This window comes from Anomalospiza imberbis, chromosome 8, assembly GCF_031753505.1.
Source record: "Anomalospiza imberbis isolate Cuckoo-Finch-1a 21T00152 chromosome 8, ASM3175350v1, whole genome shotgun sequence".
NCBI classification, from domain to species: Eukaryota; Metazoa; Chordata; class Aves; order Passeriformes; family Viduidae; genus Anomalospiza; species Anomalospiza imberbis.
In genome coordinates this window covers 16,994,954-17,022,146 of record NC_089688.1, presented here as the reverse complement: position 1 = coordinate 17,022,146, position 27,193 = coordinate 16,994,954, and the positions used below count along the sequence as shown (strand labels likewise).

At 43.1% G+C, this 27,193-nt stretch overlaps 1 protein-coding gene across 2 annotated transcripts; it reads left to right on the top strand.

Annotated features, from left to right (window-relative positions):
- The first annotated feature begins 435 nt into the window (after nucleotides 1–435).
- On the top strand, nucleotides 436–26,347 carry ALOX5 (arachidonate 5-lipoxygenase). 2 transcript variants are annotated; one of them, XM_068197512.1, is made up of 14 exons: nucleotides 440–698; nucleotides 4,499–4,697; nucleotides 6,424–6,505; nucleotides 8,036–8,158; nucleotides 11,414–11,520; nucleotides 13,063–13,235; nucleotides 13,954–14,100; nucleotides 14,199–14,402; nucleotides 14,637–14,723; nucleotides 16,415–16,593; nucleotides 19,258–19,379; nucleotides 21,549–21,649; nucleotides 23,487–23,657; nucleotides 24,935–26,347. In XM_068197512.1, the coding sequence occupies exons 1-14, from the start codon at nucleotides 549–551 to the stop codon at nucleotides 25,112–25,114; spliced, it is 2,025 nt and encodes a 674-aa protein (XP_068053613.1). In that variant the 5' UTR covers nucleotides 440–548; the 3' UTR covers nucleotides 25,115–26,347. The 2 variants fall into 2 exon arrangements, with proteins under 2 accessions (XP_068053614.1, XP_068053613.1); XM_068197513.1 differs by lacking the exons at nucleotides 21,549–21,649; nucleotides 23,487–23,657; nucleotides 24,935–26,347 and adding an exon at nucleotides 21,029–21,243 and having other exon boundaries at nucleotides 436–698.
- Nucleotides 26,348–27,193: the final 846 nt, after the last annotated feature.

The following is a 27,193-nucleotide window of genomic DNA, read 5'->3' as shown; positions in this document are numbered from 1 at the left end:
AGGATCAGGAGTACTGTGTGGAGCACTGTGCTGCAGTGCTGAGAGCTCTCGATGCTGTGTAGAGTTGTGAAACTGTGGAAGGTTATCAAGAGGAAGGTAGAGCGTGGAGGGCTCTGTAAATCGTGCTGGCGTGGAGCTGGTGCAGAGCGGGAGGGCAGGTGCACGGAGAGGGCTGGGTGCGGGGCTCGGGCAGGGCTGGAATTCCGGGTGAGGGGCTGCTGTGCCAGGAGAGGGGCTCGGGCAGGGCTGGAATTCCGGGTGAGGGGCTGCTGTGCCAGGAGAGGGGCTCGGGCAGGGCTGGAATTCCGGGTGAGGGGCTGCTGTGCCAGGAGAGGGGCTCTGGGCAGCCGTGCCGGGCCGGAGGCGGCAGAGGCGGGATGGATGGGGTAGGTGTGCCGGGCCGGGGAAGGGGCGGGGAAGGGGCTCGGCGCTGCCCTGTGTGGCGGAGGAGGCGGCGGCGCCGGGCAGGGTCCGGGCGAAGGCAGGAGCGCGGCTCAGCAGCTCCGGTGGAGCCGAGCCGAGCCGAGCCGAGCCGAGCCGCGGGGACCATGCCGTCCTACACCGTCACGGTGGCCACGGGCAGCCAGTGGTTCGCGGGCACCGACGACTACGTGTACCTGACCCTGCAGGGCACGGACGGCTGCAGCGAGAGGCACCTCCTGGACAAGCCCTTCTACAACGACTTCGAGCGCGGCGCGGTGAGTCCCGCGGGCGCTGCCCGGCCCGCACCGCGCACCACCCGCCGCCCCTCTGCCCCGCGGTGCCCCGGCCCGCCAGGCGCGCACCGTGGAGCAGCAGCGGCACCTCGGCCGAGCCCTGACCGGCGCCCCGAGGGGCTGGGCAGGGCTGGACTTTAAGCTCCTGTCTCCGTGTGCCGATGCTCCGGAGCGGGACACCGAGACTGAGGTACCCGCTGCCCTCCCCGGCCGCCCGTCATCCGCATCCCTGCCCTAGGAGTTAGCCTTGGCTGCGGTCAGTCAGACCTTGGGAAAAATGGGGCTCTTTGGTTCTGACTTACAATGGGCTTTCAGATGTCTTCACACCACCTTATCTACAAATACATTAAAAAAAACCCAAACAAACAAAAAATAAAACCAAAAAAAAAACCAAAAAATAGTCAGAGTTCTATTATCTCCAAAGAATTAAACAAAGAGGTAAGAGCATCTAGTGGGAATTACAATGCCTGCCAAGAGAAATGTGTAGGGCAATGTCAATGAAAGCTGAAAAACAGCATGAATGTGTGAGAATGAAGTTGTGGCTGGGCTATCAGTTGTGCTCTTCTTCTTAGCCCAGATTTCTGCTGTTAGCTCTGCCCTGTCCTTTCTGTGGTCCTGTCACCGTGTTTCGACTATCCAAATGTAATTGCTTGTATTCTGAGCATTGGTTTAGAATGGCATTTATTTATTTGCTTATTGTCCACTCTGGAAATAATAGACGTTTTTATTCCCCCCCCCCCTTTCCAAAATGTGTATTTTACCTGGAAATAAAATTCACAGTTTCTAGAAGGTCTGATGAGATAGAAACAACTTTGAAAGTTTTTAAAAGATATTCAGAAGTTTGGAAGTTAGACCTCCCACCACATGTACAAGTGAGTCTTCAGTGTCATGGTGCTGCTTTGCCTTGAGGTGTGTTTTTTCAGCCATGTGGTTCACAGCCTGAATTAGGTCCATGGTCTCTTCTGTGTTAAACATCATGGACACACTTAACAGAAGCCAGCATTTTGGGTAGGTGTTGATGGTATGTGTGGTGTGATCCCCCAGATATTTACCAGCTACTGCTACTGAAGTTAATTTTCTTTCATGATTAAACATTCATTAGCTTAGGACTTTGTTACCTGAATCTCCCCAGTCGGCATCCAGTCATTTTTCTCTCTTATATGCTGAATAGTCACATACTTTAGGCAAAACTGAGCAACATTAGCAAGAGAGGTTGAAGGAGACCTCAGACTGTCCTGCAAACTTAGGGGTTAGGATGCTTTCCTAGGAGGGCTGAGCCCTGCCCAGCTGAGGAGATCACCACCAGGGTTTTACTGACCAGGCAGTTTGCTCTTATTCATGGACTGCAAAAGAGGGTTTCAGGTGGCTCTGGTGGAGAGCCTGGCAGTATTCTGAGCATTCAGTTGGGCTGGATCCTGTCACAGGGAGAAAATTTCATGATGGGAGCATTCAGTGTCTTCCCAGCAGCAACTGGGGAGCTGCTGTGGGACCAGATCCAGCAGGAGCAGAGATATATCCACTACATGAGGGAGCAACAAACAGAGGGCATGGGTGTTAGTGGCAGTCAGTTTTTCAGCATGTATTTATTGTGGACCATCAGAGTAAGTCTGTGTTCTGTAAAGTGTCGGGCTCACTGGACACTTGCAGTACAATGTGCTACGTTTTGGTTTTGAGGATGTTTTCTTGGGGAATGCAGCATGTTTTTCCAGGTACCTGTTCAGGTTACATTGTGCCCAAAACACTGTGTCTTAATAATATGTTGTACAAGGGAAAGAAGGAAAGAAAAGAAAAATAGCAGTACAGAACCAGAAAAGTAAAACTGAAGAAGGGCAGAAGAGTTTGAGTTTGGTTGGTTTGCAAAATGTAGCAATTGTTTTCACAGTTCTGCCTTTAGTGTTTCTTTCAATACCATCTTTATATTTTTTTTTTTTCTGCAAAGCAGTTCAATTGTTAATCCTTTTCTAAAACAAGTATCACTTTTTAGTGGATGAGCAGAATTTTGCAGCGTTATTTTGTAAGTTGTCTACTTTCCAGGTTGGGTTGTTTTTTTTTTTTTCCTAAATGTTGGACCAGGCTCTGTAGTTACATTATCCTCATAATGTCTTCATTTGCATTATTGCAAATTGGGCATATTACTAGATGTGATTAAAGAGGGCCTGGGCCAGATCTGAGTAGGAGATTTGCATGGCAAATGTTGACTGAGGGAAAAATATGTGGAAAACCCTGAAAGAATTTGCACAGTGGTAGCTCAGTTGTAGTTTTTCTGACTTACTTCAAGCCCTGGACCCAGGCAGTGTTGAAAGCCATAGTTTTTTCTTTGCATAGTGTCTTTTGAGTAAATTCCTCTGGTGCTGAGTGATTTCAGAGTTTATGGTATCCCTCAGTTCTCTCTTTCCTTCCTGTTCCCCTTTCATCTGTTTTTTTGCTTTTGTTGAAAGAAAAATACTAACATGTATTTCCAGAAAGGAAATACAGCTCTTTGCACTTAGAGCTTTATGCTTATAGAAAGAGGAGTTGTCTGTGCCATCCTTTTTCCAATATACGAATGGTCAGTAGGACTCTTTCCTCAAAAAGATACTCAGGTTTTGCAGGAGATTAAATTGCTTGAACAGCATGGTACAGGAGCTTGGACAGTCCAATAGTCTTCATTACTTCTGTTCTCTCACTCTGCCCTCAAACTGTATAAAAGCTCCCTGTATATCTGGTTCACCATACAGCCACCCTGGTGTTTATCAAGGGATTTCATACAACAAATATAATAAAAACCTTGAGCAACCAAGTGCCAGTTCTTACCTGCACCTTGTACATTCTCTGTAACCTGACACACCTTTACTGTATTAGCAAAATTGTCATCTGAGGTGAGCCCATGGCAGTGCTGCCTAGGAGGCAGCAGAAGCTGTGTGAGGTACCAGAAGGGAGCCCTCTAGTACCATTAAAATTGGAATTGTGATGGTCATAAAAAGATTTAAAGCTTCCAGGATCATTTAGGTTAATGTCATTCTTGCATTACATTAACAGTAACTACTTTAGGGCCCTTGTAATATAGGCATGTAGGCTGTCACCAGAGGAATGAGTTTCTTTTGAAAGCTGTCTGTCAATGTGGCATTTCTATCAACTCCTTGGATCTGATTCATATTGCTCTTTAATTTAAATCTTATGTGTACATATCTCTGGGTGTGACATTGCACTTAAATTCATTTGTACTTCTGAGCCTTACAAACATAAAATGCATAATTGTCCAAATTTTAGCTATACAAACATAAAATGTACCATTGTCCTCCTTTTAAAAAGGGGGAACTGAAGAAGATGAGAAAGCAAAAGATTAAGTGGATTTAGGTGATCTGGATATTGTCCTTATTCTGAAGCACACATAACTAACATACAAAGGTCTTTGAATTCCTAGTCCAATGTTCTAATGTCTAACATCTTTCCACTCCAGTTGCATGAGCAGATGTGCCCTAGTAGTACCTCCTTCAGCTCTTGCTAGGAGAGTAGTGAACGGTTTCATTGGCCTGCATGTTTTTCTAAGACTTGCACACATTTCAAGAAGAAGTAATACTGTTTTTAGGTTGCATCCAAAATGTTTCTCCACTTCTAGAGTGTTTTGCATATTATTGTTCTTTTTTTCATCTTTCTGTTGCACTGCAGTCCAATAACAGGACTTCCTTTCTTCACCCACAAGAAGCTGAAAAGCTGTGTGAGGAAAGAGTAGGTATGTCTGGGTAGTGCTGGTGGTGCTTTCTGCATATGCAGTGGATCACTGGCTGTATTCTGCTCTGCAGGTTGACTCCTATGATGTGACTGTGGAAGAAGACCTTGGAGAAATTCAGCTAATAAAAATTGAGAAACGAAAATACTGGTACCAGGATGACTGGTACCTCAAGTATATCACTGTTAAAACACCAGTGGGTGACTATTTGGAGTTCCCATGTTACCGCTGGATTACAGATGAAAAGGAGGTTGTCCTTCGAGATGGAAGAGGTGAGCGCTATTAGAAACCAGATTTCCTGAAGAACACCTGGAATTCTTCCATCTCTCCTTCCCATTTCTCCACATACCTCCCAATCTTCTCCCTCTGATGAAGACCCTCTGCCAGTCTCCAGCTGCAGCCTAGAGAGTGGGCTTTCCCTACTAGGAATACTTTCTGAGCGGCTTGTTGGGCTAAGCACTTGGCAGTTGGGTTGGATGTTTCGGGAAGCACATACAAGGAAGAGTCCCAACGCTGACTTGTTACACTGGTCTTGAATTTGAAGGTTGACCCTAGTGCCAAATTTTTGACTACTCCATATCCCCATTTCTGGAAGCCCTTTTGATCTAATTAGAATTAGTGTTCCCTGTTTGTTTCATTCTAAGCTCCCAAGTGGCCCATGATTAATTGCCTGTAAATTGTCTTGTTTTCATGAGAATGAAATAAAATCCCAAAGTTGCTCAGCAGGTGCAAACTGAAACAGCAACTTACTTTTCATTCATTCTTTTTGCATGCTGTTAAGTCCAGGACAAGGCAGGGTGATGGATTTGACTGCTCCAAGTAATGGTGACCAACTGAGAGAGGTGTTTTTAAGTGTTTCTGACACTTATGGTCAGACATTTGTCACTGATGTTTGCTTGTTCCTCTTTCTGGTACCTGGGGTAGGTTGGCTACTGTTGTGTTCTGCAGCATGAGTGCTTGTAAACAGCTGAAACAAGTGTGAGATGGTAGGAAATAAATGTTTATATTCCCCATACATTCTTGGCCACTCTTGGCTGGGGCATTTTGCATTTGAAGTCTTTTGTCCTATAATGACAACTATGTGTCAGTTTATTTTTGGTCCTTCCATTTTTCATAATTTGCTTTATAACAGCTGTACCACTTCTATGGAAGGCAGCTTTGTGTGGCTTTCAGAGTACGGTGAGGCAAAGAACAAGAGCAAGTGAAACTTTCTTGGTAACTTGGACACAACCACCTGGAAACTATTAGCCATGTACGTTATCAGCTGTATTCCCTCTGATATTTCCAGCCCCAAACCCAAACAGCTTTTGTCATGAAACTTCTACTGGTTTTATTTGCCTCCACATTTGTGTATGTAAAGTGAGTCTCGTACCTTGCCCTTTCTCTGATCACTACGGAAGTCTCTGTGTTATTTAATGTTATATTGAATTCATGGTCAGAAGAGCAAAATGTCTGGAACTGGAGTCTCATTGTTTTTTCTTTCTGTTCTCATGACTGGAAAATGTGATTATTGCCCCAAGCTGACAGGGGAGAGCATTGGTCAAGGGAAGAAGCTTGGAGATGTTTCCTGCACGTCTTTTAGCAGAGAAGATGAGCTGGAATAATGTTGTGGTTTCTCTTATTGATGGAAATTCCCCTAGATACTGAACTGTAAAATTAGTTCCCAAGACTCTTCAGACTATTTAATACTAGATATGTACTGCAAGTTTCTACATTAGAAATCCAAGGATTATATACAATTGAGACATATATTCCTAGTTTAAGCTATTTTTCCCTTGGAAGTACCAAGTCAGGAGCTTATCTTCTTCCACAGATTCTCTAAGGACCCATGTGTCTACTCAAAAGTACTAAATTGGATCACGTAAGCATTTCCCGCAGAAACTTTGTAAAGGTATAGATCAGAAGTTGGAAGGTTTGAAAACTTCGCTGTCCTTCTCAACATCTGGCCAGTGATAGGTAGAGGAACCTCATAACCCTGTCTCTCTTCTCTGTTAACAGCAAAGCTTCCCCGAGATGACAAGACTCAGATTCTCAAGCAGCACAGACGCAAAGAGCTTGAATCCCGTCAGAAAATGTACCGGTGAGTTTCCCACTGCTCCAGGGTCTGTCCTCAGCAGGTCAGAGTTTGGCAGAGTATATTCACATTACCAGGTGCCTCTAATTACTCAACTGCTGGATAAGAGAGAGCCTAAGTTACCACGTTGGCCATATCTGGTTTTTACTTAGATGGAATTCATTGTAAAGGGATGATCATCTCAATGCAAGTGGCATTATGGATACTTGCACCTCAGATAAGCCTATCTGTGAGACTTCCGTGGGACTCCAGTGAAGCAGCCTCTGTGTGGGCCCTCTGGCACACCGTTGTGCTTTCAAAGAAAATCCTCAAGGAAGATTTGAAGGCATATTTCATTTGCCTATTGCAAGCAGTACTACAGTTTTAGAACATGATCTGAACATGTCAGCTTTTCCTGGAGCTTTTTGGCTGCTGCACCAAGCTAGCTTGAGTTGTTTTCTGCACCAGGGTGCAGTGAAAACCTGGCCCTGTTTGAGTGAACTGGAATGTGATAGAACACAGTTGTGATATATAAAAATCTCACATATGTATATTAAACATATATGTTTCACATATATATATATATGTACACACATGTATGTATTATGCATATATATCACATATATATTATGCTGCCATAGACTTTTTTCCCTAGTCAGTGTCATGATGAGAAAATTCTGTCTTTTCTCAGAGGGTACCTCCAGAAGGCATTAGACATTGCGTTTTGCTAGAGACATGCTCTGTTAAAATAACAAAAGTTTCTCGCACTTGTATCTCTTTATTGGGAGAGTAGGGGTCAGGGCAAAGGGTCTATTCAGAATTGATGGATTGAGGCTTGGTGTATGTTTTGTTTATTTCATTTGAACAAGAAAAGCTGTTCCCTACAAATTACAGGAAATAGAGCAGAGGAAAATATGGTTCAAAAAGAGGTGTGCCACAAAATTTTATTTACATATGCAAGAAGAAAGGCAAAACCATTTGTAATTTCAGGGAAATAGCTATTTAAAATTCTGATGCATAGCTGATAATACACAGTGCAGTCTGTGTGTGGCAGGCAGTTTGGAAATACCATTGAAAAAGTATTCTTTACAATTCACCTTCTTTTGTTTTGAAATAAAGATGGGGCAAAGAATGTGTGCCATGACCATTAGGAGGTTGAACAGTTGAATCAAGACTCCTGGAGAGTGCCTTTTGAAAGAATCAAAATACATGCCTGAGTAGTTTTAGCTGCTGTATCTCAGTTCTGCAGAAGTGTAGTCCCAAGAATGAGCATACATTTGAAGCTACTGCCAGTTTCAACCAAATATGACATGTGTGTGGATATTAAGTTACTTCAAGCTTTGTGAAGGTAGGTGGCCAAGTAGATGCCTTCCAGTCTGCTTCAGGATTCTGTGGGGTACTGGTAGGTATTGATGTGGTGTAAATCATTTATTTTAGCCTAAGTGAGTCTGACACAAAATTCTTTTATAGCAGTGAGCCACCAAAACATTAGAGGTAAGGACACAGCTCCCATGCTGATAAGGTTTTATGGCTAATCAAACCTCTCTTATTTCTCAGCTGGAAGGAGTGGCATCCAGGCTTTCCCCTAAGCATTGATGCCCTTTCTCACAGTGAACTGCCTCGTGACATCCAGTTTGACAATGAGAAGGGAATAGACTTCATTCTGAACTACACGAAAGCGTAAGTGTTTGTGGAACTTCAGGAGTTTGCAGAATCTCTTTAGGGGCAGGATAAGGATCTGACCACCTTTTAGGTTTCACTGAATCTCAGAATCAGATTATTTTCTCCAAGTGCTGGATCAGCAGCCAATCAAAGTACGAAAGTGGGAATTTAATGGATTTGTTATTTTATTTTTTGTTATCAATATTTAAGTTTTTCACACTTGGAACACACTGAGCCTTTGCATTCTTGTTAGCCATGGTTTTGGCTGTAGGCAGATGGAGACACTGCAGACACTGGTGAACACTGGTGGAAAGCATCAGCAGGACTACAGGCACCTGGGACCTTGAGCTTTTCACTCAGTTCTCAGCATTACCCCCTGGAGATACCTTTCTCCTCTGACTATTGGTGATAATTGAATCTTAAATGGCATACACAAAGAAGATTATTATCAATGCACCCTTGACATCCTGCTGGAGAAAATCTCTTCCGAGCAGCTCATCAGTTATCCACACCTGTGTGTAATCTGCTTGGGCCAGCCAAGTTACTGTCCACCCACTTGCACATATCATGTCATTGAGGAAAACATTGGATGGCCATTGGATGAGCCTGAATAATCAATCCTGCAGAGCTCCGGAATAGCACAGTGTCAATGAGGCAGATGGGACCCCTCTGACCCATGAGTCTCCTTCTGTGCTGTCTCAAATGCCCAGGTCATACGACACTGTCTCAGATATCCCACCACACTGGAATGAGACAGGACTGGTCCTTACCTGTCAGAGCATTCTGGGTATTTTATTTATGCATTTATGCAGCTGAATTGCACTACCAACACAGAGTCAAATCAGCATGGTGTTAGCCAGTGTAAACGAGCTGTTTCCCACCTCATAGAGAAGATCTGAGTGAGGCAAGAACATCCCCTGGATGCCAGAGATGAGAGGTTTGCCATTAGGACATAAGCAGTTTGGAGGCTGCGTTCCCCTTCCAGCAACCCCATCCTAACAGGCTGTGGCATGTTGTCAGAGGTCCTGAGTTGTTGCCAAGTGAAACTTGGAAGTGACTCAACAGAGTGCAGGGACATCTGTCTTTGTCATTGGCTGTAAGGGGCCCTCCCCATGAAATGGGAACCTGAAACTGTGTTGCTGACAGCCAGCAATTCTGGATAACTGGTATGACACAAACAGATTTTTCTAAGCAATGGCAATGCTTCTTGTCTGGCACATTTGGCTGAAAAATCTAGACCTATGTTTCTGGTCAACTGAATTGTGAAAATCTTTGGAGAAGAGTTTAATAGCCCTTATCTAGCTACCCTGATGTGCTTTGGGAGCTGGGAACAACTGTTTGCAGGAGTGGAGTGGAGAAACATAGGGGAAGGCATGGGGCTTGTCTTTAGTTTGAGTGCAGTAGGAAGGAAGACAGAGAGGTCTGTCTGCAAATCCAAAGGCAAAGTATAGCAGTGGGCAAGGTGAACTTTAAAGGGAATATGTGAGAGCTGGGAGAATTATATGAGACATAGGAAGTTGTGGAAGAGGGGAGGGGAAAGTCCTTATCCTTGGGACACACAGAAATTAACTTAGAGGGAGATACAGCTCAGATATTCTTTATGCTGTTGCAAGGTGGGATTTTTGGATGCTCCTGACAGTGGGTAAATCTGTAAGGTTAAAGGATTCATTGTGTGTAGGTGGAGATAATCCTGAATGTGTCTGGTGCTGACGTGACCTACACTATCTAGGAAATGGAAACTCTCAGCCTGGATTCTGTGCCAGAAATGCAGGCTTGTGTAGCTATTTTGGACCAGTCGTGCATTTGGGCGGATTAAATTCTACAAGCAGCTATGCCTTTTTTCCCTTGCTCTGGTTTCTAGTGTGTGCCAGAGACTTCCAAGTACTTGATTTCTTGAGGAAAATATATTTTTGTTTCCTGAGTCCTTTAAAAGGTTTTTCCAAGATAGGAAATGTGAAGGACATCCTCCTTTTGGAAGTAATCTTCAAAACATCTGAGGATGGATGTGTGCTTGGCATTCAGCAGGTCAAACTGCAACAGGTTTGTGACCAGATCCCAGGTGCTGTGGCTACTGCTTGGTTTGATCAGTAGCCCCGTGGAGGACGAGCATCTTGGGCAGGAGAGGAGCAGTACAAATCTGCTTTTATGTCAAATGTTTTCTTAGAGTAGTTCTGAAGGAGGGCAGAGGTTCTGCAGGACTTTTAGTGGAAACTCTCAAATGAGTCAGTCTTAAGTAACTCTTCTCAAGCTATTGAGTTATGTTTTTAAAAGTAATTTAACTTTCTGGTGATGATCATGCTGCCTCTTGAAGTTCATCTGTGATTCAGATACCTGGTCCCTACCCAGAAAGTCCTGCTCAGCAGTTACCCTTGCTTTGATCCTTGTACAGTGATTCTGTTGGGTGTGAGAAGACCTCTGGAGAGGCCATCACCTGTTCTAGCCTAGACAGTTGTGTGACTTTTCCAAACATGCCTCCAGGCACCTCTTACCCTTGACTGCCATCTGCAGCAGCAGAAGCAGCCCATTCTACATGCACCCCACCTGGGCTTGGTGCAGAAGCAGCTCCTTTGTCTGCATTGGGGTCATGTTGGTCCAGAGCCCTGCTTCTGATAGCCACTGGCTGTTTCTCCAGGCTTTTGGTCCTCTCCAGCCAGTTCTGATCCAGTCTTTTCTATATGTTTGCTGATTATAAATCCAGCCTCCTGGGATTCTCCTCAAATTCTTTTTGGGAAGCTTTTGTGCAACACTGACTTTTCTTTACTATGTTGTGCACCCTGCATACCTTCATGTGCTGTGTGCAATTTTATTTGTGCTTTTGAGGTGTTAGTGGGAAGCCAGCTTTCTTTTTCAAGTTCATTATTTGCCTTCTAGTCAAAGTAAATGATTTCCATCTAGTAACAGCAGTCTAGCGTTTATGCAATCATTTAGGACTCGTCATTTCATATAACGGGAACTTGCTTGGCTCTGCTGTATTTGCTGAATTAGCAGATAAAGTCAGACATTTCTGGCTCCCAGCCCACTGTGTTCATGTGATGTGTGCAACAATTCTAGAATGGAGTTCTGTAAATGCAATAGCAGACACTGGGCTCTTGATGTGTCTTTCAGCCTTGTGTAGCCTGCAGTATTAATTCTGTAGGGTGACTAATCCCACATTCCATTACAGAAAGTTTATTGTGTTTAGATATATAAAAAACATTGAAAATAATAGGAATGGGTATTGAGAAAGCTGGAGATTATTTTTTCCAGATATGTTTTGTTTTGGTTTATTTTTAGGATGGAAAATCTTTATGTCAACCGTTTCATGCACATGTTCCAGTCCTCCTGGAGTGATTTTGCAGATTTTGAGAGGATCTTTGTCAGAATCAGCAACACAATCTCTGGTGAGGTTATCAGCATTTGCTTGTGTTTGCATCATAGAATGACTAATTAGTTGTCTTGTTTGATCATCTGATTAGGATGGATGTGGCTGACCTGCTCTTCTGCTCTCCAATAAATAAACTGTATTCTCTGAAGTTTTACTCTTCTTCAGGCTGCCTAGGGATCAATTCACAGAAATAAGAGTAATTATGCTTTTCTTGGGTATAAACCCAAGCACACAAGGTAGCAGAAATATTAAAAATTAATTACAGCAATTTGTTACATTTAATAACATTGCTTCCTAAAGTGCTTTTAACACAAGAATTAGATATTATCTACAATTAATTTCATTGATAACATTTCTATACTCCTGAGGAAAGCTCCAATTCTGTGCTATTTAAACATTAAGCATTGGTCTCAGTTATGTTAATACAAATCTCAATTTGCTTTTTTTGCAAGCCTTGGCAGCAACAGGGATAATGGAGAAGGTGGTTCAAGGCATTTTTTCAGTCATGCAGTTTCTGTCCAAGGTGCTGAGTAATTTTTTTCTTGATGTATACTTCAGATACAGCTCCAGATTCATTAGGCAGTTGATGGAGATAATGTAAATGTCATTTTATATAAACTTAATTTTTTCTGCTTTATGAAAAAGCATTGTGGGTTTTGAGACTTTTTTTTAATTATCACTGCATTCCCTTGGGGCCTACATTTTTAATATTTTTACCCTTTTTAGAAAAATTAATTGCTTTCAGAAAAATCCTGCCTTGTTTAAAACTAGCCAGTAGTGGAAAACTTCTCTACCTTCATTTTTCCCTTGAAGACATCAATGGGATTTTTCATATTAACTGAAGCAACAACATGACATTACGAAACAGAGCACTGCAACTATAGAAAACTAATAGTACTGCATATGTAATAATAAAGAGATAGACTATCCAAAACTAGAATTTTATTGAGATGTTAATATGGGTTTATACCAGAAATTGAAAAATAAATAGAGGGAAAACAAGTCAAACAAGCAAAACAACAAATTAGGAGTTTTACTGAGTCAGGGTCCAAACACTCCCTCAAATTTCCCTCACCCAGCTCTAGCCTAAAACAACTGCTCCAGCCACTGCTGTTCTTTCCCTACACGCATTGATATGTATTTCCCTTCTCCTGCTTGTGCCACCTGTTTTTGAACTTATCCCTCTGTACTGCATGCCCTGTGAATTTGAAGAGGGGAATTTAAAAATTTCATGGAAGACCATGAGAAGGTGGTTTACAGATGGAGAGTATTCTTCATAAAAGTGGAATATTTTATTCCTCATTGTTTCTGTACATGGAGAAACAAATTATCATCAATTTAATTTTTCTCAGTGTGAGGAGTAAGAATTAATTTCCATTTAACTTCAGTGATATTTCTTAAGTCTTAAGTAACTTTTTGAATCCTTTTCTTGCTGCTTTCTGTATTCAAAGTTGCAGTGCAGTATAACAAAAAGGTGAGGAGGAAAGGAGGAATCCTACAATGCAGTAGGTATTGATGCTGCACAGATATTGATGCTTCAGGCTTGTTTTTCCTTTAGAATATGTGATGCAACACTGGAGGGAAGATTTTATGTTTGGCTACCAGTTCCTGAATGGATGCAATCCTGTGCTGATCCAGAGATGCACAGAGATACCCAAGAAGCTGCCTGTGACCATGGATATGGTAGAATGCAGTCTGGAGAGGAACCTGACACTGGAGGAGGAAGTGAAGGTATGGCTCTGGGCCAGGCTGGGCTCCACCTGTTCCTTCTCACATCCTCTAATCTCCAGAGGCTGTTCTTACTGCCTTCAGCCACATCTCCTTTCTTCAGAATGTGTGATAGGTCATGGCAAAGCTGTTTGTCTCTGCAGACTGGCAGCGCTCCTGTTGGCTTTTCTCCTGCTGTCCTGGAGCTGCAGGCCATGCCTGTCTCCAGGTCCAGTGGAAGAGCTGTAACCTGGAGATGAACAGTCCTTTGTCACTGGTTTTCTCTGAAAGGTTAGGGATTGGCTGAATGTGTCAGAGGGGAAAGGTGCCTCTTCCTTTCCTGGCAAGGTCTTTCCCACTAACGTGCTGAAGAAGTGTTGACAAGGGTGGTGCCTTGCTTTTGTTTGTACAATTAACACAGGGTTCTCTTCAGCTGGCAGGGTGCAACCTGCTTGGCTCTGAATGTCGCTGCATGAGTGCCAGACACATAGATGCCCTTTGCTGAAAGGCTCACTGCCAGACACAAGTCAGGTAGTTTGTGCAATGGTACTTGCTGTCTCAAGGGTATCATTCTTGAGCTGCCATGAGCAAGGGCAGGCCAGGGGTAGCTTGTAACCAGCAGGCTTGTGTCAGTCTCTGGCCAAGACTTCCCATTCCTTTGTTCCAAGCTGCTTGCATATCATTAAAACATATAATGTATCTCTTTTTACTTTTGTTTGTTTGTTTTTTTTTTTTCCCACAGCAAGGAAACATTTTCATTGTGGACTATGAGCTGCTTGATGGTGTGGATGCCAATAAAACAGACCCATGCACAATACAGTACTTGGCTGCACCCATCTGTCTGCTGTATAAGAATCTGGAGAAAAAAATTGTACCCATTGCAATCCAGGTGGGCTTGCTGTCAGGGTCTTTAGAAGGTCACACTGTTTGTTGTCTCATTTTAAACATCAAGGACATGGGGTTTCATGTTCTTTTTATATCTTTCAGCTTGGTCAAAAGCCTGGACCAGACAATCCCATCTTCCTTCCTTCAGATGCCACATATGACTGGCTGCTAGCTAAAATTTGGGTCCGCTCGTCTGATTTCCACATCCACCAGACAGTGACCCACCTCTTACGGACACACTTAGTCTCAGAGGTGTTCAGCATAGCTATGTTCCGGCAGCTGCCTGCTGTACATCCCCTCTTCAAGGTTAATTCTTGCATGAAGGGAGGGTGTATGTGGGGTGGGGTGGGGTGGAGTGGTTATCACATCAGTTGGACGAACCAAAAGGAAGTTCTGGTGATCGTTCAGCTGAAATAATTTAACTGGCTGCCCTGCAAGATAGGATACAGCTAAACCGCCAGGGCTTCAAACTTTACCTCTGGCTGCTGTTGAATTCAAATGGAGAATTTTCCTTCTTTCATTGTTTGTTTCATTCCACAGCTCTTGGTGCCACATATGCGATTCACAATAGCCATCAATACCAAAGCCCGAGAACAGCTTATCTGTGAATGTGGCCTTTTTGACAAAGTAGGTAAACTCCTTGTGAATCTTCATTATTCATGTCAGTTCATTGTTATTCATGGTTCTTTGCTCTTCATGGTTCCATATGTACAAATCCTGTAATCATCACATATTGCCTTGTTCCCTGACCGTTCTATTAAAGGGCAAACATAAATAACGCCACCTGAGAAACAGGCACACAGAACTGATGCCTTGTTGTGCTAAAAATGTTCTCTTTTACCTCTAAGTAGCCAAATCAGAGCTGGCCAATGTCAGTCAGTATCTCGCTCATTGCTGATTTGCCTTTGGGTTATAATAAAGGAGTGCACATAAATTCCTGCATATGTATCCACATAGTTAAGCCCCCAACTTTTTCTAAATACTCAGTTATTCATCTGTGAGCAAACGGATTTGTGATTGCAAATGGAAATCTTCATCACGGAAAGACATGTAGGTAAGACAGATTTCTAAGACCACAAAGAGTGTGTTTGGATTGCAAACTGTCTTCTTGAGTCGCCATAAGCAGCAGACCTGCTAGGACTGAATCTCAGCTTCATCTGAGCCAGTGAAACGTTGCTGTATGTCATACCCTTATCAATGGTTTGGGTGAGGGCTGGCATGCATCCTCACTAAGTTCACAGGCAACACCAAGCTTGCTGGGAGAAATGGAATGCCACATCTAGGAACTGCAGCAGCCTGGCACACAGCAGTCTCTGTGACAATATGCTAGGAGCGCGCTATGAAGTCTGGGGAGATTTCAGAAGCCCTTTCAAAGTGGGAGCCTGTGTTTCAGGACATCTCTGTCCTCATTACACCACTGGCACCAGGCCAAAAATAGCTTCCTTGCTTCAGAGTTTTTCACCCAAGCAGAATAGAGAGGTTAAATCTAGACACCCTTTCTTGTTGTCTATACTCCCCTGCTGACTGTGGAGACTTTGCATCCCTTTAAACAGAAGTGTCATGTCCATACCCCATGCATGTGGGATGAGTGTGTGGGTAAGACCTGCCCTGCCAGCAAGGATATGGAGTTCCAGAATTTGTTGCTTCCAATGCAAACGAACAACCAGCCAGAGGACAGTAAATGTAAGGTCACAACTGCTGCAACACGATATCATATGCTAGAAAAGCAGCTTTTGGGAACTCTTGCACAGTGATTATCTGAAGAGTTTTGCTGTGATGTCTGTTGTGGACATGCTGTGTTTTTCAAATGTAACATATACTGAAACCCTGGTCTCTCCTCATTAGTAGCAACCCAGCAGGATTGATCTCCTGGCATTATTTCCAGGGTGATTAAGGGTAGCCTGCATCCCTAAAAACTTGCTCCTAAACTACTCTGTAACAGCACTGGCAGTTTAACTTAAATAAACACACTCAGGGCTGCCTTCCTTCACACATGCACTGGTACTGAGCATAGGGCTGCAGGGAGTACCATGCTTTGATGTTGCTGTACTTTATTAGTGTATTCCAGTATAAGCAGTACCTATGGTGCAAAATGTGGGTATTAACAGTTATTCATGGGAGAGGTGTGAAATCCCTACAGTCAAAATGCACAGTTCCAGTAGACCTCTGCAGTTTGGTACTTTGTGTGGAGATGTTTTCTTCTTGAAAAACAGATTCACCAGCATTCTGTATCCCATCTCCTGCAAATTTGTAAAGCCAGTCTTGGCACAAAGGGAACATAATCTCCTACTGTTCCCATCTTGATGTTCTTCCTGCAGGCAAATGCTACAGGTGGAGGAGGACATGTACAAATGGTGCAGAAAGCAATGAAGGATCTGACTTATAGCTCCCTCTGCTTCCCTGAGGAGATCAAAGCTAAAGGAATGGACAGCAAAGAGGATATCCCCTACTACTATTACCGGGATGATGGCATTAAGGTCTGGGAGGCTATAAAGAGGTAAAAGACCATGGTTCTAGATATTGGCTAATAAAGTCACAGAGACACAGACTTCATTTTTTATCTCCTCACTTTGATCTTCACGGCATCTTGTAAACAGTATCTGGGCTGGTTAGTCACATAGTGCCTCTTCCATCCAGTATATCTCATCTGAAGAAAAATATTGAGTCAAGCACACACTCTTGAAAGACTGGTAATTCCTGCTTTTCTCAGTGCTGTTTCCTTGTGTTCTGTATTTCAGAGAACTCTTTACAAGTATGTACTCTTCTATAGGATTTCACAGAAATTTAGTGAGTCAGAATTTAGCCTGCAAAAGGAATTTAGTTATCATTTTTTTTTAGCTATGCACAAGCCAAGAGAGGGCTCAGTTCTCTGAGTCAGCCATGTGAGCTCATCAAGGTTCTTGTGGACTGGAAATATAAGCTTGACTTCAATGATGGTTCTCTTTTGAAGCTCAGTAAATTAGGTATAAACTGACTGGAACAAAACCTTTCTTAAAACACCTTAAAATTTTGAAGTCTGAGTTTAATCAGGAAGGGCAGCAATTATGAGTGAGGAGAGATACTGCAAAGCTGCTTGACCTCACAATCATGGCTTCTTTTCAGATATGAAACACTGCCTTGCATGATTTATATGGTTTTTATTCTGCAGTGGCATTTAATTTAACAAACAACGTATTTTTGCACAGCACAAGTTGCTTACCAAATATGCAGCTGTTTCTGATCACATGACTTTTGAAAAGCATGATTATTAAAAATCAGATCTTTTGTGTACACAAAGTAGGAGTTTTATGATGCAAGGATAATGCTGGAAGTTCTGGGGACATCTCTGTCTCCTGTGTTTCCTCTGTGTTTTTACGAGGGCTTATCTTGCAATATTTCCTGCAATTGTGAGTGCCCATTTGAGAGAAAATGAAGTTGTAACTTTGCTGTGGTTGCTTTCTTCATGTAGTCTTTTTTTTTGTCCTCCCTGTCTTTTCCTGTGTTTTCTTTGTGGGTTGAGATATTCCTTTCAAATACCAGGTAATACTTAGCTCAATTCAGTTTTACTGTTTGTGGGTGTTGACCTTGTGGGAGGGTGATGTTACACTGCCTCAAACGTGGCTGAGAGCTGTGAATAATTTGGTTTATAAATGGTGTGGCAGTACCCAGCTGAGTGTGTGAGATCCTGACCCATGAACCCATGGTCATGCATGTGTCTGCTCACCAGGAATCTCCCACACTCTGCAGGGGTATCAGTCTTTTTTGATGAAATAATTTCTATCCCCAGCATCTACATGTTGTAGATGGCCTAGGCCCAAGGAAGCTAAGGTTGTTCCCATAGAAACAATGAGTCTCACACAGCAAATTTGTAAAGTCCTCTAGTCCTCTTCCTGTTTCTTATCTAACTGCAGATAGATACACCAACCCAAAGATACTTCAGCCCAAAAGGTCTCACCCACACTTCATATACTAATTTCTATTTGTACGGAAGGGGGTCTGAAATACTGCCACTTTTTGAGAGGAGGATCCCCTTCCTGTATCACCTGGCACCGGTGCCAAGTGCTTGGAGACAGAGCTCAAGGAGAGCAGCTTTCTCTCTGCATGTTGCAAAGTTTTTGTTTTCCTTTAATTTCCTCTGGAAGCTAAAATTACTTAAACTTTTGGTATTCATTCAGTTATTTGTTTGCCTCAATGACAACTCTTGATTGGCTGATAAGAACATTGATAGATTTGTAAAAGTCTCCAAATTGCAATAAATTTATAAAATGTATAAATTTATATTTTATTAAGGGATAAATCTCTGTTGGGTAAAAATTCTTAATCCCACCAGTCAGCTTCTACAGTCATGTGTTTCACCCTATGGGTTGTTGTCAAAATATTTTTGCAAGAGATTTAGCAAGGTACCTGCTGAGCTAACAGAGTATCTCAGCACAGCTCCATTAACCAGTCATTCAGTTATGAACTGCAGTTCTTCAGGAAATCAGAATTTCCTATTTTCACTGCTTTCAAAACTACTTCTGTTATCTTAGTGCTTTAAGAGCCTTTCTTTCAGAGGTGAGCTAGCCTGGGAAGCTTTCATAGAAAGAGGCTTCTTGAGAAGAGGAACTGAACAGGAAGATGTCTGCTGTGAACAGCGGGCATAGGAAATAGCTCTAGACGTCTTCTTCCCAGGAGAAGTTTCCCACTTAAGTATTTCACAAAAAAGGATATCCAATGGGAGGGGTCAACTACTGACATTCAGGAGCAGCTTTGGAGTGTCCCACACACAGGGAATGGTACTGGTATCACAGTTTGGGAACCCCACTGCCCAGTGTGGGAGCCATGTGGATATGCAAGAGGGAGTCGGTATGGAGTGAGGAAAGGATGTAGCTGTGATGACAGAGGTCTGTGCAGGAGCAAAGCATCAAATAAGAGATTAAAGTGCACAGGATTTTTCAGGGGTGTCTATGTGGTCCAGGATCTATTTATTGGGGGAAGAAGTGATGCTGCAGTCCTAAATGAATCAAAATTTCCTATGTTAATTCCCACTGCTTGTAGGAAGGAGATAGGAGGGTTTTGAGACCTTCTCTTGCCCTTTTCTCTTTCCCCATGCAGCATCTGCAAGGTCAGAAGATCATCTACTGGAGTGGCAGACTTGCATTCTCCTTTTAATTTAATTTTGTTTGTTTGTTCCTATCTGCAGTTTTGCAGAGGATGTAGTTCACATCTACTATGAGAGCGACGAGGTGGTGTGTGAGGATGTGGAGCTGCAGGCCTTTGTCAAAGACATCTATGTCTATGGAATGAGGGGTGTGAAAGCCTCAGGTAAGGTTCGATGGCCCAGCCGGGTCTGCAGCTCGTCCAGTCCCTGCTGGCAGCAGTGCTGAGTGCACAGCACAAGTTAAAGACCTGCTCTCTTCTTGGGCTGAAGATGCTGGGTTTTATTGTGAGACCCTGGCTCAGGCCGTCTCTCAGGTGACAGCTCCTTCCTTTGGCACAGATTCTCATAATGAGCTTGAGCACCTCAGGTAATCTCTCTACACAGGGGACAGGTCCTTTGATTTTGTCTGCTCATGCTTTAAGCATTAGGGGGTGTGTCTGTGTGTGTTACAGCCACCAGGCAGACTGATAGACATCAAGGAGCAGCGAGGCCCCTTGAATCCTCTCCTCCAAACCTCACACTAAATAAGAACATGTAATAACCTCCCCAGAAGTATATTGCTGCCTTTCACATTTGTTCAGCATTTGTGTCATCATTGAACTATTCTACTCTCTTAAAGAACAGATACTGTTCATTTCCAAGAAATATTTTTCTTTGATCTCTCTCTTCTCACTGCCTCTCTTTTCTTGCAAACCATTACTTGGCCATGGGAGTTCTCATCCATAACATGTCTCAATTCGCCTGCCTGAGTAAATACTCCCCTGTCATTCCCTAAACATGTTGCTTTTCTCTTCCACATACATTTTTTCCAAGCAGATTTTCAGGAATTTATGGAGGTGGCTGGGAATTCTTCCTATTGTCCTGTCTGATTTAAATCTGTCAACACCTGTTGGCCAGTGGCCTAGGACAGATGCTCTGGCCAGATGCTTAGGTCAGAGGCTGTGGTGTTGCATGCACACATTGGAGTGCCAGATGTCCAGGCAAAAGTGTGATGTTTCCAATCATTATGTTCTGATTTATAAAAGGCTTCTGGGTTCTATCTGCCTGGACAAGCAAAGGTTCGTTTTTGTTTGTCTAGTTATCTCTTAGCAAAATCTTAGAAATGTTGTTTCTTCTGATAAGAACTTCATGCTTGACCTAAGCACAAGTACTGAGCCTTCCAGGGCTCCAGCTGGGATGGGATGCTACAAGCACCAGTGGTGGGAGGACTGCCACTACAGATGGGAAAACCTACCAGACTTGCAGCATCTTTCTGCACTGCTGCTGCTCCAGGGGTTGTATCATAGAGGATGGAGATTTGGCAGGGTCTGTAAAGAATGGGAGGAGGCTAAATGAGGGAGGCTGTGGCACCTGTTTCTTCCCTGGGAGGGCTGCTGTGACTGGGAGAATGCCAAACTCCTTTAAAGATGAGCACAGTGTACTTAGAATAGCAGAACACGGGAGGGGATGGTGCATCCTCTCCTCTTTGGGCTTGGTGGCTTGCCAGAGGTACCTCTTCCCTCTTGCAGGCTGAGGTCTGCATCAGGTTGGCGGTGGAGATATGAAGCAGCTGGCACAGGCAGTCTGGGCAGGGGCAGCTTGCCCCTGTCTGTAGGTATACTGGGACCAGTGGTTACATTGGGCTGGGGCAGGGGGTACAGCACAGGACTGTGATTTAGTGAGGATAGGAGTGATACAGGGCTGGGGTTGCTTCGGTTGCAAAATATTTCCCTAGCCCAGACTATTCTGTTTTTTCTTTATATAACTCTGATTATTCTCGTTCAAAGACAGCTTAATGCAACTATTTCTGTTCCTCATTCTGTTTGTGTTTCAGAAGTTCTTATTTCCTCACTTCCTGTTTCAGCGAATAAACTCTCCCTGCGCTCTTTCTTGTGATACACTTGATTGCTGAACCTCAGACCTTTATAAATACAAGCACATGGCTGCTTCCTCCTTGGCATGAACCTTCCCTGCTTGCACTGCAGACTGAAGAAAAATGAAGCATCTGAGGTCCCTGCCCTGGGGACTCTGGGAGTTCCTTGCTGCAGGGTAGGTAGGACAGGGACACTGTTTTTTAAAGGCTTAATTATACTTTTTCTTTCCCTTATGGAACTCCACATACTTTGCAAACATTGGTGATGCCTCACAGACTTGTATGAAGTAAGGCTGTTTATACAGCTGCACAGCCAAGGCACAGAGAGGTGAGGAGCTCCTGTTAGACCACACAGCAAGACTCATAGAATGCCCTGCTCTTCAGTGACTGCTGCATGGCCCTCTAACCCATGGTTTTTGATTACTGCTGGGTGGCAGGGTTACTTCATTGCTGGGTCAAGCTTTTCTTCTCCCTCATTTAGGGTTCCCTAAGATGATCAGGACACGAGAGACACTAGCAGAATATCTCACAGTGATCATGTTCACTACATCGGCTCAACATGCAGCTGTGAATTTTGGTCAGGTAGGAACTTGTTCTTCTGTCTGGGCTGGGAGGTACATCTACCAGGGCAGGGTCTGAGAAGCATTTTTTAGTAGATGTACAGAATTACATTACTTTTTTTTTCTGGTCAAAATAACTGCAGAGCCATCTACAAATCCCTGTGAAGTCTGTGGAAATTGAAGTAATTTGGAAGCTGAGAAAGGCATTTCAAGTCCTACATGTACCAAAGATGAGATTAGGGGTTCTCACTCATATATTTTAGTTTTGTTGATTTTATTATGGGAATAATTTTTTAAGCATTTAAATGGCATTGCTGCTCAATTCTTGAGTTTACAAACCAAGTGGCAACTTTGAGCTTCCTCTGTGATGTTTGATGTGTTAAATACTGATAACCTGCATTATTCCTGCCTGCCTTGACTGACATATATCTGCCCTGAAACTATAGTAACAACCTGCCTTTCAAATGCTGTTTCTTTCAACATCAAGGCATTTTGGAAAGCAGATTTAACAGCCAGAAGCAAATCACTTTGTCAGTCACAGAGCTTTTTCACTGAGTGGGTGGTCAGTCACTGGAGCAGGCTCCCCAGGGAAGTGATCACAGTTGCAAGCCTGTCAGAGTTCAAGCAGCATTTGAATGATGCTCTTAGTCTGATTGTTTAGTTTTAGGTAGTTCTGCAAGGATCAGGGAGCTGGACTAGATGACCCTTATAGGTCCTATTCCAACTTGAGATATTCTATGATTTTATGAGCTTTTTTTTTTTTTTTTGTGCATGTTCTCACTTCAGATATAGGTGGTCTCTGAGATATCATCTCAGAGATAAGCAGAGAGACCATCTTTCTTATGGTAGTTATTCCCAAATACCCTACATCACTTTTTATGCTGACCCTGCTGTCCACCCCTCCAGCTCAGAAGCCCTGGAGAAAGTCTGGAACCTGGTGTCTAATGAACTCACACCATTGCTGTGACATGTCCATGACCAGGGACCTCTGCAACTGTTCCCTTCTAACTTGTCTTTACAACTGATTGAGACAACTCCCAGTGCCTCCCTCAGAAAATCCTGTCTGTTCAAGTACCACCAAGAAACCATCTCTTAATTTGGCATACAGAGGATATGCAGCCCATCAGTAAAAGATCTTCAGCCATGGGACCAAAAGGCAGAGAGGGCTGAGGCAGGGGGTTAGGAGGTGGCTGTGCACTTCCCCTCAGGCAGAGCAGGGGATGGGGATGAAAAAGTGCTTGGGAAAGAAAGGATTCTGGTAACTGCAGCGTCTCAGATGGTGGAAAAACTCAGGGTCATATCTGAGGCAAAATAAGACATCAGCATCTCACAGCACTGAACCAGGCCAGAAGTGACTATGAGTTCCCAGTCTGCTGCTCACCATGGCCATATCTGCATGCCATATTCCATATTTCTTGATGCTTTATCTCTGTTAATATCTGACCCCGTGGGCATTCACTGTGGGCATGTTCTTGGAGGAAATTTAGCATAAAAGAGAAGCTGGAGTAAAGGCCATCGCCTCAGGTCATCAGAAGGGAACTTTGTTTAATAAAATATTTAAGGCCTTAGCCAGTCTGTTGAATTTGTGCTGTGTGGCACATGCCTGTGGTTAGCGGAATAAATACTCCTATTCAGATTACCCAACACTCTCTCTTGTGAGTTCCTGAGCAAAACAGTAGGGACTTCCTTGTCACCTCCAGTCCTTCTCTAGAACTTCCCTGTCATTAGTATCTTCTCTTTCTGAAGGGCTCCTACTACATAAGCAAACTCCCTGTTGGCAAACTCCTGATTTTCTTTGGTGTGTTTCTGAACACCAGCCACTGCAGGTTTTCACTGTGGTCTCTTGCTCTGTTGTGCAGTATGACTGGTGCTCCTGGATTCCCAACGCCCCACCAACAATGCGCTGCCCTCCTCCAACAGAAAAGGGCACAGTCACCATCGAGCAGATTGTGGAGAGTTTGCCAGACAGGGGACGATCTTGTTGGCATCTTGGAGCTGTCTGGGCCTTGAGCCAATTCCAGGACAAAGAAGTAAGTCAACCTCCCTGCTCTAGGTGCTGGAGATGTGAGACCATGAGGGCCATGGCAAGACTGCACAGACTCACGAGACTATAGTGCTGCCCTGTGCTTGACTTGGCCATTTTCACCTTTCTGTCGAGACATGTCAGTGCTGTGGGTTTGCCTGTGTTCTGCCAGATGCAAACCAGCTCTGAGAAAGTACTTGTATTTTTACTCTGAGGCTGTTTCAGCTATAATCAAAGTTTTTAAGCTTGAGCATGGCATTGCTTGAAAAGGATGCTGGTGTGGGAGACAGAGGGCTACAGAGGCATAGGAGTTGTCCCTGCAGTGCTGGGGAAGAAGACACAGCAGTGCTGTTGTCCCCATGTCCTGTTCCTTTGGAAAATCTGCTCCAGTGCCATGTGCACTACAGCTGTGGCTTGTGCCTGGCAGGTGAGGAGTGAAAACAAAACAAGCCTACAGAAGGCTTTGCAGGCATGTAAAGCCATGCATGGCTACAGGTCTGTAGCCATTTCCCTCATGTAAAATGAGGTTGTAGGTACCTGGCTGTTTCACACAAAGGCTCTGGAGAATGTGTTTTGAAATTCTTAAATAGAAGATGATGGACAGAGCATATTTCAAATTCAGTTCCTCTATAAGAAGAAAGCAGTACTAGCAGAGAAGCTTGTACTATGGGAAATAGTTCCCAAAGTGCCTAAAGCAATGCCAGTGTGCATATTGGCAGTGCACTTTTCCGAGCACCCTTAGAGTCCAAGCTGACTAAAGTCAACCTACAACTAATCAAGTCAAACCTAAGACTAACCTAAGTCAAATATGACTAACCTGTCATATTGAACTCTGAAGGTCAGTTTGAAGTCAACAGAATCTTCCACTGTCACTGAATGAAGTAGTCATTTTCCTTTTAAACCTCTGGCTGTGAATTTCCCTCTAATGCTGTCCTTTTTTCTAGCAGCATAAACGTTTGTGTGGCTATACACAGATCTGGCATAGGAAGCTCGTCTGACTGACCACTGGCCTGAGTAAAAGTGCATGGTTTTCAATGGATGAGGTCTCTTTAGGTCAAGGAGTGCCATGTAGACACCTGAACCAGCACCACAGAAAGATGTGGGGATGGAAAGAAGCAGCCAGCAATAGAGGAAGGTGTAGGCTAGCTTAAGTATTGATAATACTATTTTAATAGAAGCATTTGTGAGGAGAGGCTCTGGGTGGTGTTCTGCCAAATGGTCTAATATTGAAAACTAATTGCCTTTGCTTTCTCAAAGTGTGGTTTCTTGGTGCTTTTCAATCAGCTGTTTCTGGGCATGTACCCAGATGAACACTTCGTGGAGAAGCCAGTGAAAGAGGCTATGGCAAAATTCCGCAAGAATTTGGATGAGATTGTCAACACCATCGCTGAGCGCAACAAGAACAAGAAGCTTCCTTACTACTACCTTTCCCCAGATCGTATTCCCAACAGTGTTGCTGTTTGAGCACGTAGCCAGGAGAGTTTGAAGGCCTGTAAAGCGAATGATGTTTTTCTGTTATATGCTTCTTCAATTAGCTTTTCAGAGATGGATAAAAAAACCCACTCTCTCCATCAGAGCTCGCTTCAGTCTATTTGAACTTTCAAAATAAATCTGGTTATGACCAATCTTGCAAACAAAATCTAACTGACAACCCTCTAGGTCAAATTTGTTACAAATTTATTTTTCCAGGATTTTTGAACTAATCTTAGAATCAATAGACATGTTATCTTTCCCTTTCCTTGTCAAAACAAGGTAATCACAGATTCACTTACTCAGTGGAAATAGTATAATGAGCAATAAGCAAGTCACATTTTAAAATTCTCCCTGTTTTTAATAGGTGACCTTGGTGACATAAAAAAAAAATTAAAGTTTATGCATGGTTTTCAATCTGATTAATGTCAAGTATTTTCACTGCCATCATGAATATCCTAATCAGGATGAAGGTAGAAGCAGGAAATTTTCTTGACACAGCTGATGGGGTTTTATCACTTTCTTACCAAGGTCATGTGAAATGACATCTCACAGGAGATGAAAATTTTGTACCTACTTAAACCTAAGTATTTTCTACATAAAACTAGGAAGGTTTGTTTTAGCCTCTGCCAGCAGACTTTGATGTCATTCACATGTTGGGACAAATGTTCTTCCTAAGGCAGTGTCAGCAAGTACAGACCTAGCAGCGCTTATGCTCAGTTTGTTTCATTGCTGAAGCTGCTGGGGTTTGTGGACAGTTTCTTCTGTTTTGTGGGGAGTGAAGAGGCTACTTTGTATAATGGAAAAATTTGTGGAGAAGGCTTAATTGACAGCTTCTAAGAGAAATCTTTAGATTTGGCCAATTAAGCATAACTGGCATGTTCCATCTTAGTTATAAACCACTGAGTTTTGTCTGTTTTGTTTAGAGGTGTTATGTTCAAACACTTGGGCTCTGGTAAAAGTTGAGAAAGTCACTGAAAAAAGGAAAATTGAGGTTTGTGAAATTTAACTTGTGGTTTTGCTGATTAGAATTTGGGTTTATTTTTCTGAGAATTTGTTCCTTGTACTTGATCTGCCAGCATGCAGTGTGTTTTCTCAATAGATAAGAAAGTTTCTTGTGCTAATAAAACAAAACTGAACATCTAATTTCTATTTCCTAATTCAGCATCTAATGCTATATGTCTCAAAAACCTTGTAGGAATAAACAAAATGTGCTGTGTAGAGAAATGAAGCTTATGTCATTGAGAAATACAGTTATTTCTATCATTCATGTGTGATTTGGAAAATAGTACTACTAAAATATACATCCTCTCATATTAAACAGGTGTGGAAACTGATTTTAGACCCTTTACAGTAAACTGATTCCTGTTTTTTTCCCCCCAACCAAAGACTTGGAGAAAAATGTGGAAGGTAAGACCATTTTCTATTATTGAGTAATACACTTGTGAGTTATGCATCACCTTCTCACTGCAGCCATGAGAACTGAAGAGTGTAGAAGCAGAGTAAAGCAACATGGAATAGTACCAAGGAATCAGAGAGAACTTGTGAGCCCACTGCCTTGAAAACAGAAAAGTGCATCTTAAATGCAACAAGCTGATGCAATATGTCCAGCATGTTAGCTCCAACTTCTGTCTTTCTGTTACGTACAGAGAATGTCCTCTTGCTTCAGCTTTCATTTGATAATGATTTGCATAGTCAAGTATCTGTTTAGAAAACAAAATATGGAAGGAGACTGGTAGATGTTCTCTCACATCTGTGCACTCTGCTGTAGCCTGTGGACCTGGGATACAAGTACAGTTGATGGGAGGTTTGGGGAATTAAAGGCATAGCTTTGAAAACTGCCATTAGCATCTGATTCAATGGCAGGAAAGACTGTGGAAAGAGGTAAAGAGGTTAAAACTAATAATGGCACCAGAAAAGAAGCAGATATCTGCAAATAGTAAAGTGCTTAGTCTTCCTTGGGGTCTGGGTGTACATGTTGCTGTCCCACTCTCAGCTCCCTTTTCAGCTTGTCTCCATCTCTCAGAAAATCATCTTCCTGTGCACGGCCATGGGTTCCTTCCCCATGTCTTT